Consider the following 21,999-nt stretch of genomic DNA (forward strand, 5'->3'; position numbering starts at 1 on the left):
TCTACCTTACTATCTATCTGTCTGTCTCCCTATCACTTCCCATTCAGCACCATCTCTTATTCTCTGCCCTCTCTCTCTCGCCTTCTCTTTCTCTTCACATTACTAGTCTCTGTCCCTCTAACCCTGCCCTCCCTCCCTTCACTCTCTTTCATTGTTAAAGGCAGAAAGCACAAAAGGGGTTTTTAATTAAGGCAGGATGCTGCTAAACGAGGGACTTCTAAAGTCCAGTCGGCCTGTAAAAGATCCCCATCCCACTGGGACCCATAAAACACAGACAGCGCTCCGACGGAAAATGGAGAGCTGCTCAGGTGGGGGAATGGCCAATGAATACAGACAGGAAGAGAGACAGGCAAATGAAGAAGATGGGCAGAATAGGGGGAAAAAAAGAGGAATTGCTGGACTTGCAGAACCTCATGATAGTTGATTGACTCAAAGCAGTTTTTGTTTATTTCTAGCTGAGATTTAATGTGCTAAATCTACACAAAAACAACAAAAAAAACTTCTGTGATTTTTTTAAAAAGGTTTTTTTTTATTTTCATGAAGTGCTATGACATTTATGTTGTCTGGTACCTGGGCCCTTTCACCCTTTTCATCATGCATTTTATTCCACTCCATCCCTGCAAGTCTAATTAAGGGATCCCATTATTTGTGCCTTTGTGGCATACACCAATGTCTATAAATCCATTTATCTGATACTAAGGCAGGCCTTTGGTTCAAGATGGGGTGGGGTGGTGGTGAGCATTGTGAAAAAGGTGTGGAAACAAATCAAGCCTGTGAAAAGTAGCTGAAAGACACAGGAAAGAGAGCTTGTGAGGACACGAGGACATAAAGTGCTAGTATAAGACAGAAGAGAGACACAGTGTATGTGGAAACGAGTGACGGGAAGAAAAGCAATGACATGAAGTTGTCTGTGCTCCAGCGGGGTGACTGAAAACAGCAGTGGCAGGAAAAAGCGACCAGACTCATTTAAGTAGATGATGTGGTGGTGATGATTTAATCTCTCCTTTTCCCGTCTTTATGCGCTTTTGTCCCCCTTCCTTTTCCACTGTCAATCCCTCTGAGTACCATTAAGCAAGAGAGTTTAAGTGCCAAAAGATCTCTTTCCATTCTCCATCCGAGTCTCTCTTTTCCTCTATCGTGTCTTACTCCTGCTCCCTTACTCACTCTTACTCTGCTTATGAATGAAAAATAATTGCCATCGCACGGGGAGAAATAAAAAAGAATAAAAAAGAAGACATGCGTGCAGAGGAGAGGCGTGGAGGAAAGAAGATTAAGAAATCACAGCTAGTGCGCTGTGCCAAGTAAGAGGTTGAATGCATTTATGTATGTATGTTATCAGTATAATTACGGCGCAATGTAGCGACGGCTCAGTGCTGAAAGAGCAGTCCTATTGTACCTTTCTGCTCTTCAGATGAGTGTGAAGAGAGAACATAAGGGCCGGGGCTCACTTAGTTCTTCCTGTTTTCCTGTGCTCCATGAAATGTATAAAAAGTGGGAAAAAATTATTTAATGTTTCCTTTTCTTATAATATATAAATATGTAAGGTATATCGATGATAAAGTAAATAGGAGTAATTGCACCTTTATGTCAGTTTTTTGACATACTAATCATTTGAAAGAACTGAACAACATATGTAATGTAATTGATAGCAGTGTTTTTAACAGATGGGTTGATTAAGGTTATTTCCTAGATCCACAAAATATACTTAGTTTGGGAAAAAATAAAGCAAATATAATTAAATAAGTATTTTTTTTTATAATCTTCAAAGGTCAAAATTAACTAAATGTGTAAATACCATGAAAACTATTCTTTGAAACTAAAAGGGACTTAAAAGTGTTTCTTACCAAAAATTATAATTTCAGCAGTTTTGACATTTCAATTGAGGCATTTATAAAAAAGTAAAAGTGTTATTTTACCTTATTTTACTGAATAAATGCATTAACCCACATGGTTGAGTGCTTATTGGCTTTTCTGCATGTACCTTTTTCCAAAGTTTCTTCATGGCCAAACCATTGACTTATCACAATTACCCCAAGTATGTATATATATATATATATATATATATATATATATATATATATATATATATATATATATATATATATATATATATATATATATATATATATATATATACACTTCTACTGGCAACAATAGCCATTGCAACTGAACAACAAATGTTAGCCAACCAACTCAAACTTTATTAGTAGACATAATGATCTTTTACAAACATGTGCAAGGTATTGCATTTCATTGCATGTTTAGTCTGATCATTTAAATTCGGGTCATTCTTCCCCAGAATACGTCTTTATCCTATTGTTCACAAACCAAGGGCCCCGCTTTAATGTTGACTTCTGTAGGTATTCCTTAGCTCATACCATGTCCAAAACTCCACATTCTGTAACAATCTTTCTTTTTCTTACAGTGGCTTCAATCGCTCCCTGTTTGGCCATGCAGAGCTGCTTACAATAGCACACTCAAAGAAGGCTGTATAACTGTGGGTGCCACTGCTGCCAACTCCTCACTAAAGGAAGTCCTAAAGGTCCGTAGACACAGCTAATTTTTGTTTTTCACATCAGTGCATTGTTGATGCAGTGTACATTAGCGAAGGCTTTGGAACTGTTCCCGAGGCTCGCTGAGAATACTACGATAAGCACTTCAGGTGAGACTCCGGTAACATTTGGAAATGTCACTAAACTTGTCAGTAATAACTTTTTAAAAATGTGCTGCATAAAAAAAAATCCTGTATAAATAAAAGTTGGGAAAATATATTTCTAAAAGTAAGAAATGATGGGTTAGTTTTGATAACCTAAAAAAAAAGAACCAAGTGGTCTCAAGTATAATGTTTGTGATGCCCCATTCAACTTGATGTTATGATTTAGTACTTTCAGAAATCTAATATTCAACAAACGCATCTCTCACTGGGATCATACACAAACACGCACTGAGAGACTGCTACTTTCTCTCGACTTCATTTCAGACAATCCTTGTCATTTCCTGTTTTCTCCTCAGTCCCAGTTCCATTTTTTTTGATATCCCATTTCATGAAAGAACTCCCAGGGACACAGAAAAGAAGAAAGGTTGAGGGAAGCATATCGAGATGTACATAGCCTGTTTTAAAGAGAAGCTAGGCCACCTTTAGTTGGACATCTATCATAAGAGGGGTGGACTGAGAATTGGCCAGGACAAACATGCAATCATCGTATTAGAGGGATGGCTGCCTTAAATTGTGTTTGTCTGTTCTGTGCAGTTTGCTATGAGCTCCTTTAGTCTGCATCTGTGCTATTGCTTCTTTATTATATACAATCTTTGTAAAACTGTCTCCCTAGAAAGCAGCAATAAACACTCACTGATGCTCACATAACTCCAGACAGGTTTTATTCAGCCTTTCTGTTTTAGAAAGGAAATAATATGTATACCAAAACAGAGATAAATGTTTCTACAAAATCTGCTTGTCTTATTTATATTTTACTAAGTGTAATAGATGTAGTCTACCAGTTGATGAATGTACTTAAAATTATTGTTATAAAAACCCCATTACATTTAGCAAGCAGAAACATCCCCGATGAACTTTAGTGCCATGGGGTGCAGCAGGATAAAGCCTTTTACAACCTTTACCATTTGTTTTGTTTAAAGTTACTTCCTATGGGGGTAAAAAATTAGGCGTGTAAAACAGAAAACAGAGAGGAAGCATAAAGGGTGGCAGCTGAGACGGAGAGGGGAGAAGTGCTGACAGTGTAGCTACAACGGGTCTGTTAATACCTTTCCATCACACCTAGCATTGTGCTTTCAATGCTGATAAGAACGCACAGTCCAATAAGCAAAAAGAAAAAAAAAAAAAAGAAAGAAAAGACCTTACACAATTTTATCTAGATAATACTCGCAATGCTCAGTGAGGGAAGAAAATAAAGGGAAGCATAGGCAACATGAAAGAAAATACATTGAATTAAAGAACTGAGTAAGGAGGAAAAGAACCAAAATGCATTTACATCTCCATAGTCTAGTGAATACAGGTGATTTCATCAATGGACTAAATTGCCTTTTCAGTCCTTACACATCTTTTTTTTAAACCATCTTAGCTTTATTTCACTCTGTTTTAGGGACTGTATAATGTATGGACAGTTGTTGAGCTGTTAGTCAACTGTTTATCAAATGATATTGTGTAATCAAACAATTAAAGCAAGACTGCTCTGTGTAGGATAAATCAACAAATATATTTATGAGTGCTAGACACTGGGGAAGATCTGCTCCTAAAATATTACATTGACAACCGACAATCTGTCGGTGCTGATGAGGTTAGCCCAGGTTTTATTTAGGCATGGTACGTGCATTTTGGGAAAAGTCCACCTATACGGTATGTATGTATATTTATATAAAAATGCAGCCAGAGCAAAAAACATCACATTCTCAAAGAGAAGAGCTATTTGCATTACGCAGCTTGTGCAGAAAAAATGCGGTCTGCTGCTGGTAATTTCTGCACCGGATAAGGAGAATAAAAGAGTAACCTGGAAGCAGCTGGATTCACAAAAGACGGGTCAAGGATGCCAGAAAATGTGAAATTATCCTCTCTCCTAATGACGTGTGCTCAATATTTTTATTGATACATTCTAATTAAATATATTGTCTAAATTGTGTTTAACCTAATGCTGTTAAATATTACGTAGGACTGAAACCTTTCTACTGATGTGAAAAGGAAGAATAATTAGCAGAACTCAAATAAAAAAAAAAGATCTGTGTGCATTGTGTGACATGGGTGAGGAGTATAACCAACCATGTGGAGGCACACAGGGTGTGGGGAGATTTTTTGTTTTAGAAACAACGTTCTGATGTGATTTCTCCAGTTACATGTTTTTCTAAAAGTCACAAGTAATGTCTTGTCAGGTTAGAACCTGGAATTATATGTTAATTAAAATTATTATAAAAAAAGTAGGACATTTCTTTATGTTTCTCACTACTTCTGCATTAGCTGGGTTTGTGGTTAAATGGAGAAAATGTCTCACATCTACTGGATTTAGTGTGACCTCCTCTGTGAATCCAGTGCAGAAAACTAAAAAACTACAGTGGCTAACCAACTTATAGACAGTGAACTGGAGGTCTAATACACTGAATTATTGGTGCGGGTTTATGCATGTGGTTTGGGTTTGCTGCACAGAATCACAGTGAGTCAGTGATTATAGTTGTTTTCAAAGATAAAAATGAATACAAAGGGAAGAAATGACTCCAACTGTGACAGTCAATCTGAAGCACTCTCCCACCTACCGAGCTCTCTTTTTCCCTCTCCTTCCTTCTCTCTTTGGGTCTCAATCCTTCGCTGTCATCATTTCTACTTCTCACATACAAACACCCCCTATCATTCCCTCTCTTTCTTGTTGGTGCATCCACACCCCCTCAAAGACCACCTTACACACACACCCACACCCACACACACACCCACACACACACACACACACACACACACACACACACACACACACACACACACACACCAGGGAGCAGCAGATCAATTGCAACAGTGTTAGTTGGGCAGGAAACCTGTAATTCACTTCATTGGCTGCAGAATAAACCCCTGATTACATACAATCAATGTGATAATGGCTAAAACACATTTTGCCAAATGGGCTTATGGGTTGTAAAGACTGCGGAAAGGAGAGGAAATATCAGTGTTTGCGTACTATATTTCTAGGTATTGAATAGTATGTCAGATTGTGTGTGTGCAAACTCATGACTCGTGATACAGTGAGTGTGAATCTTTATACAAGAAAACTGTGAAATAACCTGACAAAGCGAATGCCACAGATTTACACTGATAGCAGAAAGGCACTCTAGACACCGGGAAAATCTAGATTTCCCCGTATATATTAAAAGATTTGTGCTTTTCATTTTGAGAACTGCTTAGGGATCTCATGTTGTGTCTGGTGACAACCTTTCCCTGTTGTTCTTTCATGCTCCTGTGTGATCTACAGAACAGATGGTTCAGATTTGAAAGTCTAATGGGTATTAGTGTAGTTATTGAAGTAAAAAGCTAATACAATGAAGATATTTAGGGCTAAAGCGTGCGGCTTTGTGCGTGTGTGTTTCCGATGGGAATCTTGATGATTTAGGTCATTTTCTTGCGGAACAGTTCCTGATAAGTGCGCTGCTGCCAGGCACTATCTTTGTCACCGTGTCTCTTTTTCCTTTCCTCTCCTTCTCTCTCTCTGTCTCCTTTATCTGTTTCGTGTCATTGTGGTGGTTGTCTAGTGTGCGAACAGTGCTTCAAATAAAACAAAACAAATGAGGCAAAAAAAAAAAAAAAAAAGAACAGCTCAAGTCTATCCAAAGACAAGCATTTTGGTCAAAACAAGGAATCTGTGATTTACATGAAAATGTTTATTTGCAAAATAAATACATACAAAAATTTAAACCAGCTGCGCTTTAACACTTGAGCCGCCTAAATCGCATGCTATGTACTTGCAGTGACCTCCAGCATTTTACTGGAGAGACTGCAGAGCGAAAATCAATTAAATTACTCCAGGCATCCTCCTGTTATGTAAACCTTTATAGAAGATGCTGGATGTGGCCGGCCACAAATCATTCTTTTAAAAGAAAGATACTGATCACAAATTCCTTATTCTATTTGTTGAAATTATATGCAAAATTGAGACAACTACAACAGATACAAACTGATACTGCTTATTTACACGATTTTGGTGGAATCTGTTTGTGACGTGATATCAGGGATATAAAGGCTGAGCTCACTCCTTCATAAAAGAAAGGTCATTGATGAAGGTTGTGTGAAATTGTGCGGCTGAAAAGTGGCACCGCTTAGCATTAGGTGTGCAAAAGACTGCAAATTCTTACACTGTCAGTGCAGTGCACATAAAAGCACACACATACACAAACTCATCATTTTGTCTAGAATATATTGTTTACTTCTCCCACTTCTGCCTCTTATACAGAGAAGGACAGCAACCTGGGCAAGGTGCCACATCCAATGAAACCATGAGGAAATAAAAATAATAAAGTGTTTAGGAACAAAATATCCCTCCATCGGATTAAAAGCACATTTTATTAAGCAGATGGTGAAAGGGGATTTTCATTCTAGTAAATATGGCAGGGCTTTCAAATGTGACATGGGAGGAGGAGATAGAGGGGAGGAGGGGAAGGAAGAGGGAAGGAAAAAAAGATAAAGAAAGAAGGAGAAAGTGTGAAGAGCTAAATGGTATTTGATCATAGAGAACGAGGGGGGAAAAGTGAAATATAACAGGAAAAGGAATGTTGGAAAGGAGGGCGGAAGAGACAAGAGGAAAGGAAAGGGTGCAGGAGTGAATGGAGCGTCAAAGCTGCATTCTTTAAGCAGATCAGATTTGGGGAAATTGGGCTGTCACTACAGGACTGTGATGATTTACACCTATCCATCACTGTAAGAGGAAGAGTAGCAGAATAATGCACAGCAGCTGGAAAAATGGAAGAAATCCATCCTTAACAGGCAGCATGCGGCCCTTACTTCTCAATTTTCTCTACAGCATTCTACAAACAACGGTTTTAAAGAACTAGAAAATCTTATTCAATTTAGCTGCATCTTTCTTCTCTGTATCAAGGGTCCACATATTTGTAGAGATCAGATCAGTTTGTTACATTTATGTAATGAACTGCTTCAGGTAAAAAAGAGAAAGTTAAAGCTGAAATGCGTGAGTGAATCACTTTACAGTAAACCTAATACCATCTCGCGTCATAAATATCTATTCATTAATATTGTGCAAACTAGCTCCAAACCACTGAAAATGTACACATTTCACAGTTGCACATTTTCACCCTGCCACAAGCTGCAGTTGACACTTGTCTCTTCAGTTTACTCGCCTGATTTTGCCTATCTTTCCCCCATGGCCTCCTTCCTCCGCCTCGCCCCCTCCCCTCACTCCTGGCTCATGCACCTTACAGCCTCGCTCCTGGACCATCTGTTAGGGAATCTAATTCACATCCAGTCATAATCAGGTTTGCTGGAGTGCCCACTGTCTCTGCCCATCTCTGTCGCTCTGTCTATCTCTGCCTGAATTCTTTGCTATCTATTTCACAGCCCATTTTTGTCAGTTTTAACTAAAAATATATAATAAAAAAAAAAATCCCCCTTGCCTCTTTTTCACAGGGCTCTCGCCCTTCTACCTTGAAAATATGTTGTGTGCCTGCACAAGTCATCGACATCTTCCTGTCATTCCCATTAAACTTTTGCGCCATGTCTGCTTGGAGCACTTCACAGCAACATAAAATTACTTTTCTTTGCTGTTTTTCCTCATATTTGTCAACAATTTTAATATTGTTCTAAACTTTTCAACTCAAGTTATTATTCCATAAAGGAAAAAGACCTGCAAGTACTTCATGAATGTTGTAATGGTTACACTGCATTAAAATTATTAAGCACCAGATCCACATCCGATCCTAAATGTGTACGTTTATAAGTGTGCATATGCGAGTTCTCGTCCATAATTGAGAATAAGGGGAGCCGAGGTGAAGTGGGGTGGAAGTTAATGAGAGGTGAGTGTCTGAAACCATCTCCCTCTTTCTCTCTCTCGTTCTCTCGCTGCTTCTGCAGTAATCCTCTTCTATAAATCTGCAATCCAATCAGTGTTGTCTACACTAACACGCACACACACAGACTCGCAAACACATATACACAAGCTGTTGGGAGGCCCATCTGTGTGTTAAGGCAATCTGCTTTATCATTATGATTACATTGGGCTCAGTATACAATGATGTGGTGGCGGGCGTCTGTGTGTGTGTGTGTGTGTGTGTGTGTGTGTGTGTGTGTGTGTGTTCATGCACACAGTAGCTGGTTGACATTAATCACATTCCCATGGCTTGATGGCCTAAATATAAAAAAGGTTATAATATTGTGTGTGCCTCGAGAAAAGGCCTGAGAAAAGCTTTTATAAAATAAAACATTATGGTTTTTCTTCTTCTTTTATTTAATGCTTTTGTGTATCCAGCAACTACATGGATAAAACTGGAACAAAATTAATTTAATATGAATTAAGTACTGCTAATTTTTGCTTTGAATACTATATTTAACAATGTGTACTTCAACAATTTACCACAACAACCAGACATTTTAGAATGTGTGTGTGTGTGTGTGTGTGTGTGTGTTTATAAGAAAGTGAGTATATAATTGTCCAAATCGCATCAACACAGTTGGAGGTCGGATATCCTGTGGAAGTACTCAAGTGATCTTACACGGCAAGTTTCCATGTGCATTTGAGCAAAAAAAGAAAAAAAGAAAAAAGTGGTTTTTGTATAAATATGACCGACACACACTGAGTCTGGAACTAAAATCTGACTCATGGTTCGAAGCAGTTTAAATGGCGTCATTATCCCAAAGTTTTAGGCATGACTGGTTACCATTTGTAACTGATCGACCGACACTTACGACTAAAACCTGATGCTTTGCTCCTCAGTGAGAAGGCATATTTAACTTATTTATGGTTAAATAAGGCAAGTGACCTCAAGGCAAAACTTTGGACCTCTCACCCCAACTGCATACTGCACGAATATGCTCAAACACACCAACGCTGCGCTGATTGGCCAGGGGTCGGCGTGAGAATGGCTTGCCAGACCTCTAATTGGCTTGACCCAGACTAACCCTAAAATCCTATTGAACTAAGACTTTCCAGTCTATGGTACACACTGTAATATACACACACACACTTAACATTTGAAAGCTTTGTGAAAGCTTAACAATGAGCTAATCAATTGTGTTCTAATAAGTTGTTGAAAACCGTACAATATCAGCATTATAAATGACTGCGATACTTAATCAGGTAATCACATAAGATCACACGCAAAAAAAAAAAAAAAAAAATTGCCTAAAAAATTGACAATTTTTAGTTGAAATAATTTTCTTTTCATGTGGGATGCATCAATAAAGTTTACAAAATCTTAATGTATTAGAGGAAAATGCATTCAGATCTAACAAATTACAACAGATATAACAGAAATACTGAACATGTAGATAATTTCCATTAGTATATTTCGCACTGTATTTACTGTAATAAAAAATAAAACTTATACTTACTATTACAATTTTGAAATCTGAGCATTTTTCACCGTTTCTTATCCACAGAAATATTGAACTTTCAAAAGACGGATAAAAAAGTGGAAGACTGTAAGGACGAGCATGAAGACGGAGAATGTCTGACTTTACTTCACTCGCCACCCGTGTCCTGTGTTTTAACATGAAACAATCCGCTTATTTACAGTTACGTTTCTAAAAATACACCCATGATGCGCTTGATAAAACTTGCTTGCAGCAACAGAAGGATAACTGCACTGGAGAAAAATAAATAAAAAACTCATCCAACGAGATTGAATGATTCAAAGTTTCTGTGCTGAAGTTGCATTGCAGGAAATACAGCAGGATAGTATTAACGAGATCATCTACACGCCCAGAATGAGCATCCAGTCATTTCGGCAACTGAAGGCTTTACTTTTCTCACTACTGCATAGGTATGCTTGCCTTTTCTTTTCCCTCTCGTGTCAGCTACACAGTGACTTTTGTGTAAAACTTAAACAGGACAGGCTCATTGATTTGCCATCACTTGCATCTTTTGTAATTCTGTCTTACCTGGGGTTGTAGAGGGCATGTGCGTCTCTCATGTGGTTGGCTTCTAGTGAATCGTAGCTCTGGTGCATCCTCCAGGCGCCAGCGCCGCATTTAACATATGTTGACTTGGAGTTTTCTTCGCTGCTGCTGTTCACCAAAGGCCCCTTCGATAAGTTCATTCTGTGCGGTGGGACATTTCACAAGGGGAGAAAGAGAATGATAGCAGTGAAAAAACAGCCAATGGGGAAGAGAAAAAAAAAACAGAAAATGGCAGAAGGTATAGCGAAGCTTTTTATCAAACAGTTTAAACAAAAATCTGTTAATACTTAAAAAAAAATGTATCAACTGTACAAATATTTTTAACAAATCATTTTCTGTTCAACACACCTCAACTCACAAGGACACCAGTACAATAAATGCAATGAGAGACAAATGGATGTGGGTTGAAATGTATTTAATAGACACAACATGCAGACAACCACATCCCACGTGCTAATTCTGCTTATTTGTTTGGCCTCAGTGTGAAACCGCTCTGCACAGTTTGGATGTAGAGATGCAGGCCATAAAACGAAAAAGGCTCACAGACACACATGCGCACACAGAACAACACAACTGACACAAAGACTGACATGCTGGGCCAACAGGCAGATGCACAGACTGCCTTCAGAGCTGCGGAGAGGACAGGTTGTAATTTTAAACCAGCAGAGGCTTTTGTCTTGTTGTGTTAACACACTTCAATCAGACAAATCAGTCGGAGCATATATGCATCTATGAATGTTAACCGGAGAACCTTCCAGCTGAGTTTGACATCGGATGAGTTTTACTAGTTTTAGCTTTCGATAATGCTTTCAGAATGAGGCCAGAGAAGCGTTAAAGCACCAGAGGAGGGACTACCATCCATCAATCAATCCCTGCCCCGATGTCAGGTGAAGAACTGTTGCAAGGGTGATAAGGTCGATGGTGTACAACAGAATCAAAAGAAAAACACCCAGACATTAAATCACACATAATGAGGCAGAAAAAGTGCATGTCCTTAGTTAAACGTCAAAAAAGAGAAGAGTAAGGAACAATGACATGTCTTTTCTTGAAATAGTTTCTATTCCTTGCAGGATTTCTGAATAAATGTCGAGACAGCAAGTTGACCAACAATGTTTTTGGGGAAAAAATGAGAAAACTTATTTTTTTCCAAATTGCGAAAGACTGAACAAATGTTTGTTTTTCCACGCAGCACATCGAGAGATACTGCCTTTTAAATGCTGTTTTTTAAATATTAATGGATTTGTGCATGCGTGCGTGTGTGTGTGTGTGCGTGCATTTATATGTGTTTTTTTGCAGATATAAATGGGCTGTGCATGTGTTTCTTTCCAGTATTTGCTACATTTAATTTTAGTTTTATTTTAATTTTTTGTATGATGATGAAAAATTTCCATTTATATCAATTTATTAGATAACTTATTTGATCTTGTATCATTATGCCAAAACAGCAAAATATTTATCTGTCCGTAGAAAGGATGGTGGGCCTACTACCATCTGCCCATCCACTATATATTATTTATATACTTTTCATCTTGGTTTTACAGTTTTGCCTATTTTTTCCTATCATAACACCACTAGTTTGCACACTTTTCATGACAATAAATAGAACACAAACAGTACTAGATGTTGGTACATCTGTTTTCTTTTCAAAGATCTGCCACACCAATATTAGATTGTGTGTCTAGTTGTGGGATGTTGGCACTTGTTCAAGCAAACCAGGTGGACAGACAAGTAGACAGACCAATGACATGTCTGACAGCCATCCCTCCATCCACCCACAGAGCAGGATTGGTGCAGAGCGAGGTAGAAGCCAGAGTGTGTAATATGTAGGTTTTAGTTCCACTCTGGTGAATAGGACAAATCAATATCTTTCTGCTGCCACTGCTGCTAGAGATGCTTATTGGCTTTGGTTGTGGTGTCAAAATGCTATATAGACAGGCAACACTTAATACTGCAGTTTTTTTTTTCTTCTTACCGGAGTGTATCTTGGTGTAACCAGACTGAAGTATAGTCAGTACCAAAAGCAATATGATAGTTACAGTATGAAGGGCCTTTCTCTATCTCATAATTACTATGAAGAGAACTGTTTATCCTTTAAGCCAGTATAAAGTAAAGAGATGAAAAAGAGGATTAAAAAGATAAAAGAAAGCAATTTTCATATCAAAAGTACCGCAAATACAGACACGGCGAGTTAAAAAGAAAGCCTATGTTTACAATGTCCCGAGATAAGTCACTGCTACAAAATTTTGGCACCCCAATGATTTTTCTCCCCCTCCTCGTTACTGCCATTAACCTAAAACTACAGTGGGTTACTATTTCAGTGCTTTATTAGTTATTACAAAAACAATAGGATATTCTTTCTTTTCTTATTCATTCAATTATTCACAATTAGTATTTGAAATTCAGCAAATTATCGTTCAAATGTAGTAACCCGTGTAAAAAAATATGATCACAATTATCGTGAATGTAAAGTTAAAACTGGGAATAAAAGAAAGCATTAACCTCTGTGATTCTTCCTAACCTTATTCACACTACTGTCAGTGAGCAGACGCAGCCATAACGCACGCGCACACCGAGTGTGTACGTGAGTTAAAGTTGGGAGGTGGGGAGATTGAGGGTGTCTTTCTGATGCTCAGTGACTCAGTCATGTGTTGCTGGTCCATCTGTGAACAGAATGACCACAAGAAGGTTTGTGTGAGTCGATGCGTGCATGTGTGTGTGTGTGTGTGTGTGTGTGAGTGCGTTTCTGTGTGTGTGAGACATGGTGATGCGGTGATTGATGAGACAGTTACCAGTCTTGCTAATGCAACACACATATATATCTCTGAAGGGAGCAAATGCCACAGCGCGCACACATGCGCACGCAGAGCTGCAACTGCCCTACCTAATTACCCCTTCTAGTCAGGCCAGCCCAGTGTCTTACAGGCACATCCAGGATGTGCTTCCGTAAATGTGCTTAAAGATAGTTTTCAAACTAATTTGGACTGTTGACATATAAGAAGCTGAACACTGGAAGAATCGCTAAAAATAAAGAATATGTGACAATGTTCTGAAAAACAACAAGCAGATTCAGTAGATCTCCTGAGAAGCAAAGAGAAAATGTGTCCTGCTAAAAAAAGGGAACCAAATTAAGCGCTTTTTAACAGTACAATTATGGCCACTGAAATGTGTTTCTTTTTAAGCTCCTCTGAAACTTCCTCCATTGATAAGAGAAATACTTTGCCATTTATTCCACATAACTGGACAGAAGCTGGGAATTGGTGAAGTCCTGTATCTACATTTACGTTTTTAGTCTAGACACATTAAAACGAGAGGGCGGATGAGCATATTCTGCTCTGAATGTTGTCTCTGTTGCTCTGCGCGTGACCACAGGCACATCAGGGCAGGTGGGGTTGGATGAAGCCCTGTGTGTGTGTGTGTGTGTGTGTGGGTGTGTGTGTGTGTGTGTCTGAGCGGATGTGTGTGTGCGCACGTTAGCGTTAGCGACGGGAGCTGTTAGCGGGGCAGGCGGCAGATGGGCTGTCGGCCTTAATAGGGACTGAGCGGGTGCAGAAAGGTGACAGCTTCACAAGGGAGGGGCGTGTGGAGAGAGAGAGAGCGTGCGTGTGGCTGTGGTGGGGAGGAATCGTGAAGGAAGACAGAGATAAAAGGAAAAATGACTTATCAGCAGGGGCGAGGAAAAGAGCGGATCAGCTGCGTAAAGGAATGCACCTCCTTAGGGCAAGAACTGTTTCGCCCACTTTATAATTTTTTACTGCCTTAGTGATGTACTTATATATTTCTATTTTTAAATGTTTTCACAGTCTGAAGAGTTTTGCCATAAAACTACGCTATATTATGCTACACTCATTAAGCATCAACTTCTTAAACTAAACTTATTCCATTATTTCTAATAATAACTGCAGAATTATAAGTAAATAGCGCGTCAATAGGTAAATTCAAACCGCAATACAGCAGATGTGAAAGGATTAAATTCATGCATGAGAAAGATAGAGCCAATTGCATATTTTCATATGTTTGTGAGTTCATTAAAGCTTGGTTGAATACTATAAAATTACAAAAACTTTATTTGAGGGGTTCACCGAGTTATCCAGGACCCTGGCTGCTGATGCGTTTTGTCTTTTCAGAGTCATGCTCAGATATAGAACTTGTTTGCAGACCCTCACAGTTCTGCATTGCAGATTTTAAATAAGTTAAAGAACAGCTGCATTGTACCCTGAACATAATGCACCCCTGAATTTTTATTAACTGGTACATGGATTGGCATTTACATTTATACAGCTGGTTTAGTCTTATGTAAAACTGAAAGAGAACAAACAACTTTAGAAATATAAAAAAAAATAACTTTGAAGATAAAACAGTAAATGCAAAGCTGTCCTTTCTTTGTATTTTCTGTAAGAAATGTATGTCTTTGACAAACGGAGGGGGGGGAGCAAAAGTCTTGTTAGTTTATAACTGTCTGTTTGAGGAGAAAAATGTTAAGCACCAACACGTTTGAATGTCTAAAAAAAATGGAAGTACGTAATGAATATCAGATTCATTCATTCAATGAAAGGATGTATTCGCAAGTTACAATAATTTAGGTAGCGCGTTTAATAAAGGAAATTTACACTTGAGTGTCAGGAAGGAGGAAAAAATGGAGAAAGAAAAAAAAGACTAAAGATTGTGTCGGGATGGTGGGCTGGTCTGTCATTCTCTCCTCATCAGGCACACACATGAAGCATGATGGTTGGATGAGAGGAGGAATATTTCACTGTCAGCCGAAAGGCGGCATGGTCATTCATTTCTTTTCCTCAATATTCATTTTTTCCCCCTTGTATTCATCTCTTTCCTGTTCCACTTTATCATTATTTTTTGTCTTTTCGAACCTCTGAGACTGTGTCAAAAATTTTTTTTTTAATCAGACTCTCAGCTTGAGCACGTAAAAGACGACGACTACCCAAACAGGCAATCTATAGGTTCTACCCACGGACTGCACAAAAAAGGATAAAAGTGGAACAAGGCAGACACCGTGCCGGAACACACTTTTCCACACGCACACGGGCTTGCACACCTTCTTTCCATCGGATTCTTCTCTATTGTAGCCAAGTCTTCGCTGTCTCCTTGTATTAGCAGTGGTTAAGGGCTTTGGAAGCTTTCAACACAGCACAATGGCTTCACACGTACACATGCTTAAAACAGCTCGCTCATCTTAATCCCTTTCTTTTCCAAATCTGCAGAGAGAAATCTGTGTCTACATTGATGTGGCCAAAAAGAGTGATTTCCTAACCTCTCGCTTGAATGAGGCAAAAGTCAGAAGCGGCTGTGTGGTGAGTAATTCTTAGAGGGAGCATAAATGATTTGATAGATCATCATAATAGGAACAATAATTGAATGCACATTTTGATATATGGATGACGGGGATATATGGATGATGGAACGCGTGGAATGAGCTGATGAGCGCAGCAGAGAGAAGGGTGGGGGCTAGGAGGGGACGGGCGAGATGAGCTGCATCGCCTTCTACCATCTCTCTCTCTCTCCTTTCAATCAGCACTTTGGCATTCAATCACACAAACACGCACACATTGCTTCAAAGCCAGTGTGGTGTAATGGCTAATTGCAGAGTATATATATATATATATATATATGTGTGGGTGTTTGTGTGTGTGAGTGTCACAGCTGGGAAAGTCTCTCTTACTGCTCTTTCAACACATAAAGGCATGCACTGACCCGTAACGCACTCGCAGCAATGATGGATTGGATATAAATCTGAGAAATTCCCATCATCAAGGTCTTTCCTTTTATTTGAATCTGTTTTTTGTTTTTTTATTCACTAAAACCAGTTGTTATAGGTGCACTTAATTTAATTGTTGATGCTGGAAGGTGAATGCATGTTTATGTTTTAATTGCAACTCCTTAAAAGAAAGAGCTTACTGCTCTTTGTGTGTGTGTGTGTGTGTGTGTATGAGAATTTTCTTTTCTGTGCACACGTGTGTGCGCTCATGCATAGAAGCGTGTCCGTCGGACCTCCTGAGTGCTGGTGTCAGACAAAAGCAGAACCCCCTACCCCCCTCACTTCGCACCTCTCGCTCTATCCGTCTCACTCATTGCATCTTCCTCTTTACGGGACAAATTTACCGCTGGAAAGCCCGGACTCTTCAGATGAGAGAAAGGCCCGCCTTGAGCCTGAGCCTGAGCCTGTGTGTGTGTGTGTGTCTGTACGTGTGTCCACGAAGGGTTATACAATGCAAGAATTTTCAACAGATTCCATATAGACACAGAAAAAGACAAACAACTCTTCCTCATACAGGCCTTTAATACGTCACGCGCGCGCACACACACACACACACACACACACACATACACACAGGCAAGCAGACACAAACTCATGCTTGGTAAAAAAGAAAAAGATGCAAACGTGCGCACACCCGCTCACAGACGTGCACACTGCCTGCAAATCATCGCGGCACATATTGACATGCTTTGACAGATGAATTAAGTAAATGATTTTATAAGGAGATTAAAAGGATTTTAATTTACGCAATCTCTCTTTGGTCTCCCTCCCATCCCTCCCAGCATTTAGCTTTACCTCTCTGTCAGTATTGCTTCTTTTTTCCTCATGGCCTGGAAAAATAACCCCCGCAAGAGCAAAAAGAAAAGGGCCATAAAAAAAGGTTTCATCCATCCGGTACCCTTCCCTTCCCTTTTCTTTACCGTGAAATATAACAACAGCTGATGATCAGATTTAGTGTTTGCAATACGTTCGGCCTTCAAGCTTGATTTTCACCAGGAAAATAAGTTAATAATTTAAAAATATTTCCAAAATGTTTTCTTCTCAAAGTAATTTTCTCAATGCACAATAATATTCAACAACTTCCACATGTAAAAATATTCAGAATGGCCAGGCATGGCAGATAAATCATTGAATCCCTTCACACTTTAGTAAAACCTTGTTATTATTCCGTATCTTTTTTGTGTGATTAAAAATGCATTAATTTTCTCAAACACGAATAGTGACTTTATTTCACAGAAAAAATATGGATTTACCCACTAATCAGAAAAGGATTTTAATAAAATTTTCAAATTACTAAAGAAAGAACATGTAGAAAGATCTTGCTTATCAGCTCTGAATGAAATCTATGCACTGTTGTGTTTCTCATCTCAATCGCCCTGCAAACTTTTGCCTGAAAATTTTTTCCCGGCCGCTGTGCAGTTCTCTCCACAGGTCTGTCCTCGTTGCATACACGGACAAAGATTCATCAAATTCACTAAAGTCATGGTAGGAAAAATATATTTTAATCATATGCAAATTGTATGTATATGGTGACATGGGGGGATTGTAATTATGTTAACAGCTTAAGCGGCACTTGTTATTATTATTGGTATGATCATCATTATACTTAATATTTTAATTAGGAAAGCGGTGCCTCAAAGCAAAGAAGGCAAAGCCTGAGTGGAGAAGAGAGAGCACTGGACAGATGGATCGATGGAAGGATGAAGGAGCGGACAGACGGGTGACTGGACCAGAGGGTCCTCTGAAATAGGCGAGAGGGAACAGGGCACATCCAGGCAAAAAAAAACAAACAGCTCAAATTAGATGCCTTCCACTGCTGATTTTAGGACGTTAAGGTGTCTTTTTCAGTGTTCACTATTTATTCCATAGCACACCTATGTACACAAATAAAAACATGGAAAAGGAAAGTATTCTAGTTTAAAAATATATATATATATATGTATTCTAATCTAATTCAAAGTTTTTACAGCAGGAGCCAGTGTAGATTCTTCAAACTAAAAGCCAATGTGGGTCTGGCAGACCAAAGCTGTGCGGACACACTGTGCAGGGCTGCGTTTCTGCAGTCGGAAACACCGTAATGCCAGAGAGTTCTGGACATCGAGTCGACTAATTTACAAATTGTAATAATTGAAGTCACAGTAAAAACATATTTTTAACTTCAGTTGTAAAGCTGTGCTGGAATCATAACTGAAGTTTATATTGAAGTCGCTGAAAATAAGTTATTCATCAGATCTTTGCTGCTTTACATATAAAACCTAACTAAATGAAAAGATTTAAGAACACATTAAGTTTAACAAAACTTCTTTGCAGGTCAAACAGAGGCGTATTCAATAATAAACTGAAGGTTAAATTTATATTTCTGTTAATTTCTGTCATCGGCCTCTGACCATTAGATACGTTTCGCAGGTAAGATGAGCCAATAGATGAGCGTGTCCACGCACTACACACACACACACATACACACACAGACACGCGACTGAAACATGCAAAAAGTGCCCCCTTTCATTTAAATATTTAGGAATATATATTTGGCACACACATCAGTAAAACATCAGGGCTCAACTTCACTTGATTTTTTCCTTTATGTCTCTGCTTAGACTTTCTCTCATAAAGACTCCTGACCCGTTTCAATAAATGTATTTCCCTAAAGCCTGAACTCAAACAAACTCACCCTACAACTTTGTCTCTTGTCTGATTATCGCTTAAATTCATGTAAAAAGTGAATTCTTTCCACAGGCTGATCACACACTTCAAGGCATCATTTCAAAGTTGCTTCCTCTTTTTTATTGAAAAGTGTAAATTGTTCAAATTAAAGTGAGTTGTTATTTTTGTTTTCAAACGTAATACTTTTCAACTTAAAATTTTGATTGCTATAAATAATAAAGAATGAGCACAAGCTGCGGTCAGCTGGCGCAATCAGTTAATCTGCATTTAAAACAGCCTTTTATTTACACCTAAAAGAGCAAAGTGTTGGCTAAAGGAGCAGCTGAGCTAGAGCCACTATGTGTGTGTGAGGGAGTGTGTAACTGTCTCTAAATCCTGCGCGGGGCCACACGCTGAGCTGCCCGTCTGAAATTCAACCTCCTCTGGCATTTAAGAGCGCAGCTCTTCCCCACTGGTTTGCCTCCTCTTTCCATTCTGATGGCCCGCTCTCCTCTCTTCTGTCCACGTTATTCCTGTAACCCCAGTGCCCCGCTACCTTACAGATTCTCTGCTTGGATGAGCATGCACAACACAATGGTCCTGACTGACTTGGTGTTTGGCTCTCAGAACAATCCGAGCGAAAGTAAAACAATCTTCCGAAGACAGAGAAAGTGAAGTAAAGACTGGACCTCTGAATGTGTGAGAGTGTCCAGGTGTGTGTGGCTTTCAGGTGGCAGAAATTAGGCTCTCCTAACAAACAGAGTAAGAACTGCTGTCCCCGATACTGCAACCGCACAAAGATGCACACAAACACGCACACACACACTCTCACACACTCTGAGGCAGGGATCGCGTGCTACCTGACAGCAGAAACAACCTTGACACCGTGCCGGCCACCTTCACAGCATTCCAGCACACCAACACACATGCGGTCAATCACAGTGGAAGACAATGAAGATGATAAGTTGGTTGATGCACAGAAAGGTAAGATTAAAAGGTAAAATTTACCTACTCTTGTTCAGAGTGCATTAAAAAACACTCGGATAAGGGGTGTCCTACCGACTCCATCAGCGATACCGGGTCATCGTCACATCAACCTCCTCTGAAGAACAGCAAAAAGGTTTGAAAAAAAAAATATCAAAGTTTTGATATGTTTCCCCTTTCTCCTCTTCTTTCTCTGATCTTCCACTTTCTCTCACTCTCACTCTCTCTCTCTCAGTCCTTCCTTCCACTTGGAGGGAGCAATACAATTACCAGGCTCTGCGCCGGCTGCACTGATCGGCTCTGCGAGTGTGTATAGATGCGAGGGAGTGCGTGTGTGCTGTGTGCATGTGAGAGCCGGGGGAGAGGGGGGCTGTAGACGCACACGCAGCCAGCCAGCCAGCCGGGCAGTTGGGACAGAAAACTGTGCTGCTGTCCTAATCAACGACTTAAAGCCCCGATAGCTGCTCATGAATATTAAGCGGGACTTTGCATATGCAGTCCCTCAGGTCCTGGTTCTGCTGTGATTGGTGGACAGCTGACCAATGGCTGCAGGGATGGGTGGAGAAAGGGGTGGAGAAAAAGGGGGGTGGAAGAAGAGAGAGAGGGAGTGCTGCAGGTGGAGAAGGAGGGATCGGACAAAGAGCGCAGTAGAGAAGAAGGGGAAAGAAGGAAACAGAAAAAGGAACAGGTGAGAGAAGGTTTAAATTAAAACAACCTGCTCTCTTCTGTTAGTTTATCTGTCTTAATCCATCTTAAGACTTAGTAAATTCCAAAACCTCTTCTGGTCTCTACCACTCTTATTACGTGGCCATGTTGGCATATAAACACTCACAAAAACCTCGCACATCTACAAATAAAGACGACCATAAAAATGACATTTCTTTCTGCTTTCTTTAAACTTTGTTAAAAAAGTTTTAACACAGACGATTTTTAGGCTTTTGCACATCCCACATTGAAGAAATAAGTCTAAAATCAGTCTGAAGAAATCTTTCTGGTAGAAAATATGGATTTGAGCTTGCTTGGCTGCAGGACACAAAATTGACCTAATCAAATCCAGAAAATCGCTAGATCAAAGGAACGAGTGCAAGCTTGACCCTAAACCCAAAGCCTGACTAACATGTCACACTGCAAATGCACACAGACAGGCAGAGCGCAGCGGAGCCCATCACAGCCCAGCAGTAAAATACGAGATTATGGCAATTCCAGAGTGCTTGTCCTTTGTTGTGGAATGATTTGGGCATGATTGGGACAAGGTTCTCCCTGCTGCTTGCTGTTTCTGTCAAACCCTTCTACATCTCCTCAGCAGCGTGCCGTTTGTTCCAATGCCTGCAAACACACTGAAATACGTCGAGATGGAAACTCCAAGAGAATCAGTGCACAGCTCCTCGGAGTTAAAACGGGTGGCCAACAGGGGAATGGTGAGCAGGGAACGCGAGGAGAGAGGGAAAGGAAAATCGGAGCCCAACTGAGACTTGGGTGTTCTTTGCCAAAATGGTACACACCACACTTTACGTCTTTTTAGCTAATGTTTTCCAGACTCCCATTTGACTTTTCCAACGCTCTGGTACCCCAACACAAAAGATGGAGGTGTGTGCTGAAAAGAGGCAGATACTGAGAAGAGAATCAGAAGGGTGGGGAGGGGGGAATGCAGAGATGAAAGGGAGTGGTTGTAATTAGCAAATTTGGAAGAGAACAGATAATAAAACATTTCCTGAAACTAATCTCTACTTTGAAGTATGTTTGTGTGAAAGTGTGTTTTGTGTTGTTAGTAGACCAACAACAAACTCAGCCTTTTTTTTTTTACATTATATACTTGACATTTGAAATTGCTGACATTTCTACTGGTTAAAAAAGAACTTCTAACATTTAAGTGAAGAAATCAAATGCATATTTATTATTAGTTACTCTGTGAGTTTATGACATGCATTGTTTCCAGCCACAAACATGTATAAAGGCAGGTTTAACTCTTGGAACCCAAACACCCAACACT

The 21,999-nt window shown here is 39.5% G+C and overlaps 1 protein-coding gene across 7 annotated transcripts in view; it reads right to left on the reverse strand.

Annotated features, from left to right (window-relative positions):
* Positions 1-21,999, reverse strand: part of esrrga (estrogen-related receptor gamma a) — a 121,593-nt gene that overhangs the window by 59,381 nt on the left and 40,213 nt on the right. For 4 of the 7 annotated variants that reach the window (XM_021308073.2, XM_021308071.2, XM_021308074.2 and 1 more), the window contains exon 2: positions 10,595-10,753. In XM_021308073.2, coding sequence (XP_021163748.2) covers positions 10,595-10,753 — 159 coding nt within the window. Of the gene's footprint in view, positions 1-10,594; positions 10,754-20,033; positions 20,449-21,999 lie in introns of those variants that run through there. The other 3 variants (XM_012881533.3, XM_012881537.3, XM_012881535.3) reach the window with 3 other exon arrangements.

The sequence above is a fragment of the Fundulus heteroclitus genome, chromosome 4 (assembly GCF_011125445.2).
Source record: "Fundulus heteroclitus isolate FHET01 chromosome 4, MU-UCD_Fhet_4.1, whole genome shotgun sequence".
NCBI lineage: Eukaryota > Metazoa > Chordata > Actinopteri > Cyprinodontiformes > Fundulidae > Fundulus > Fundulus heteroclitus.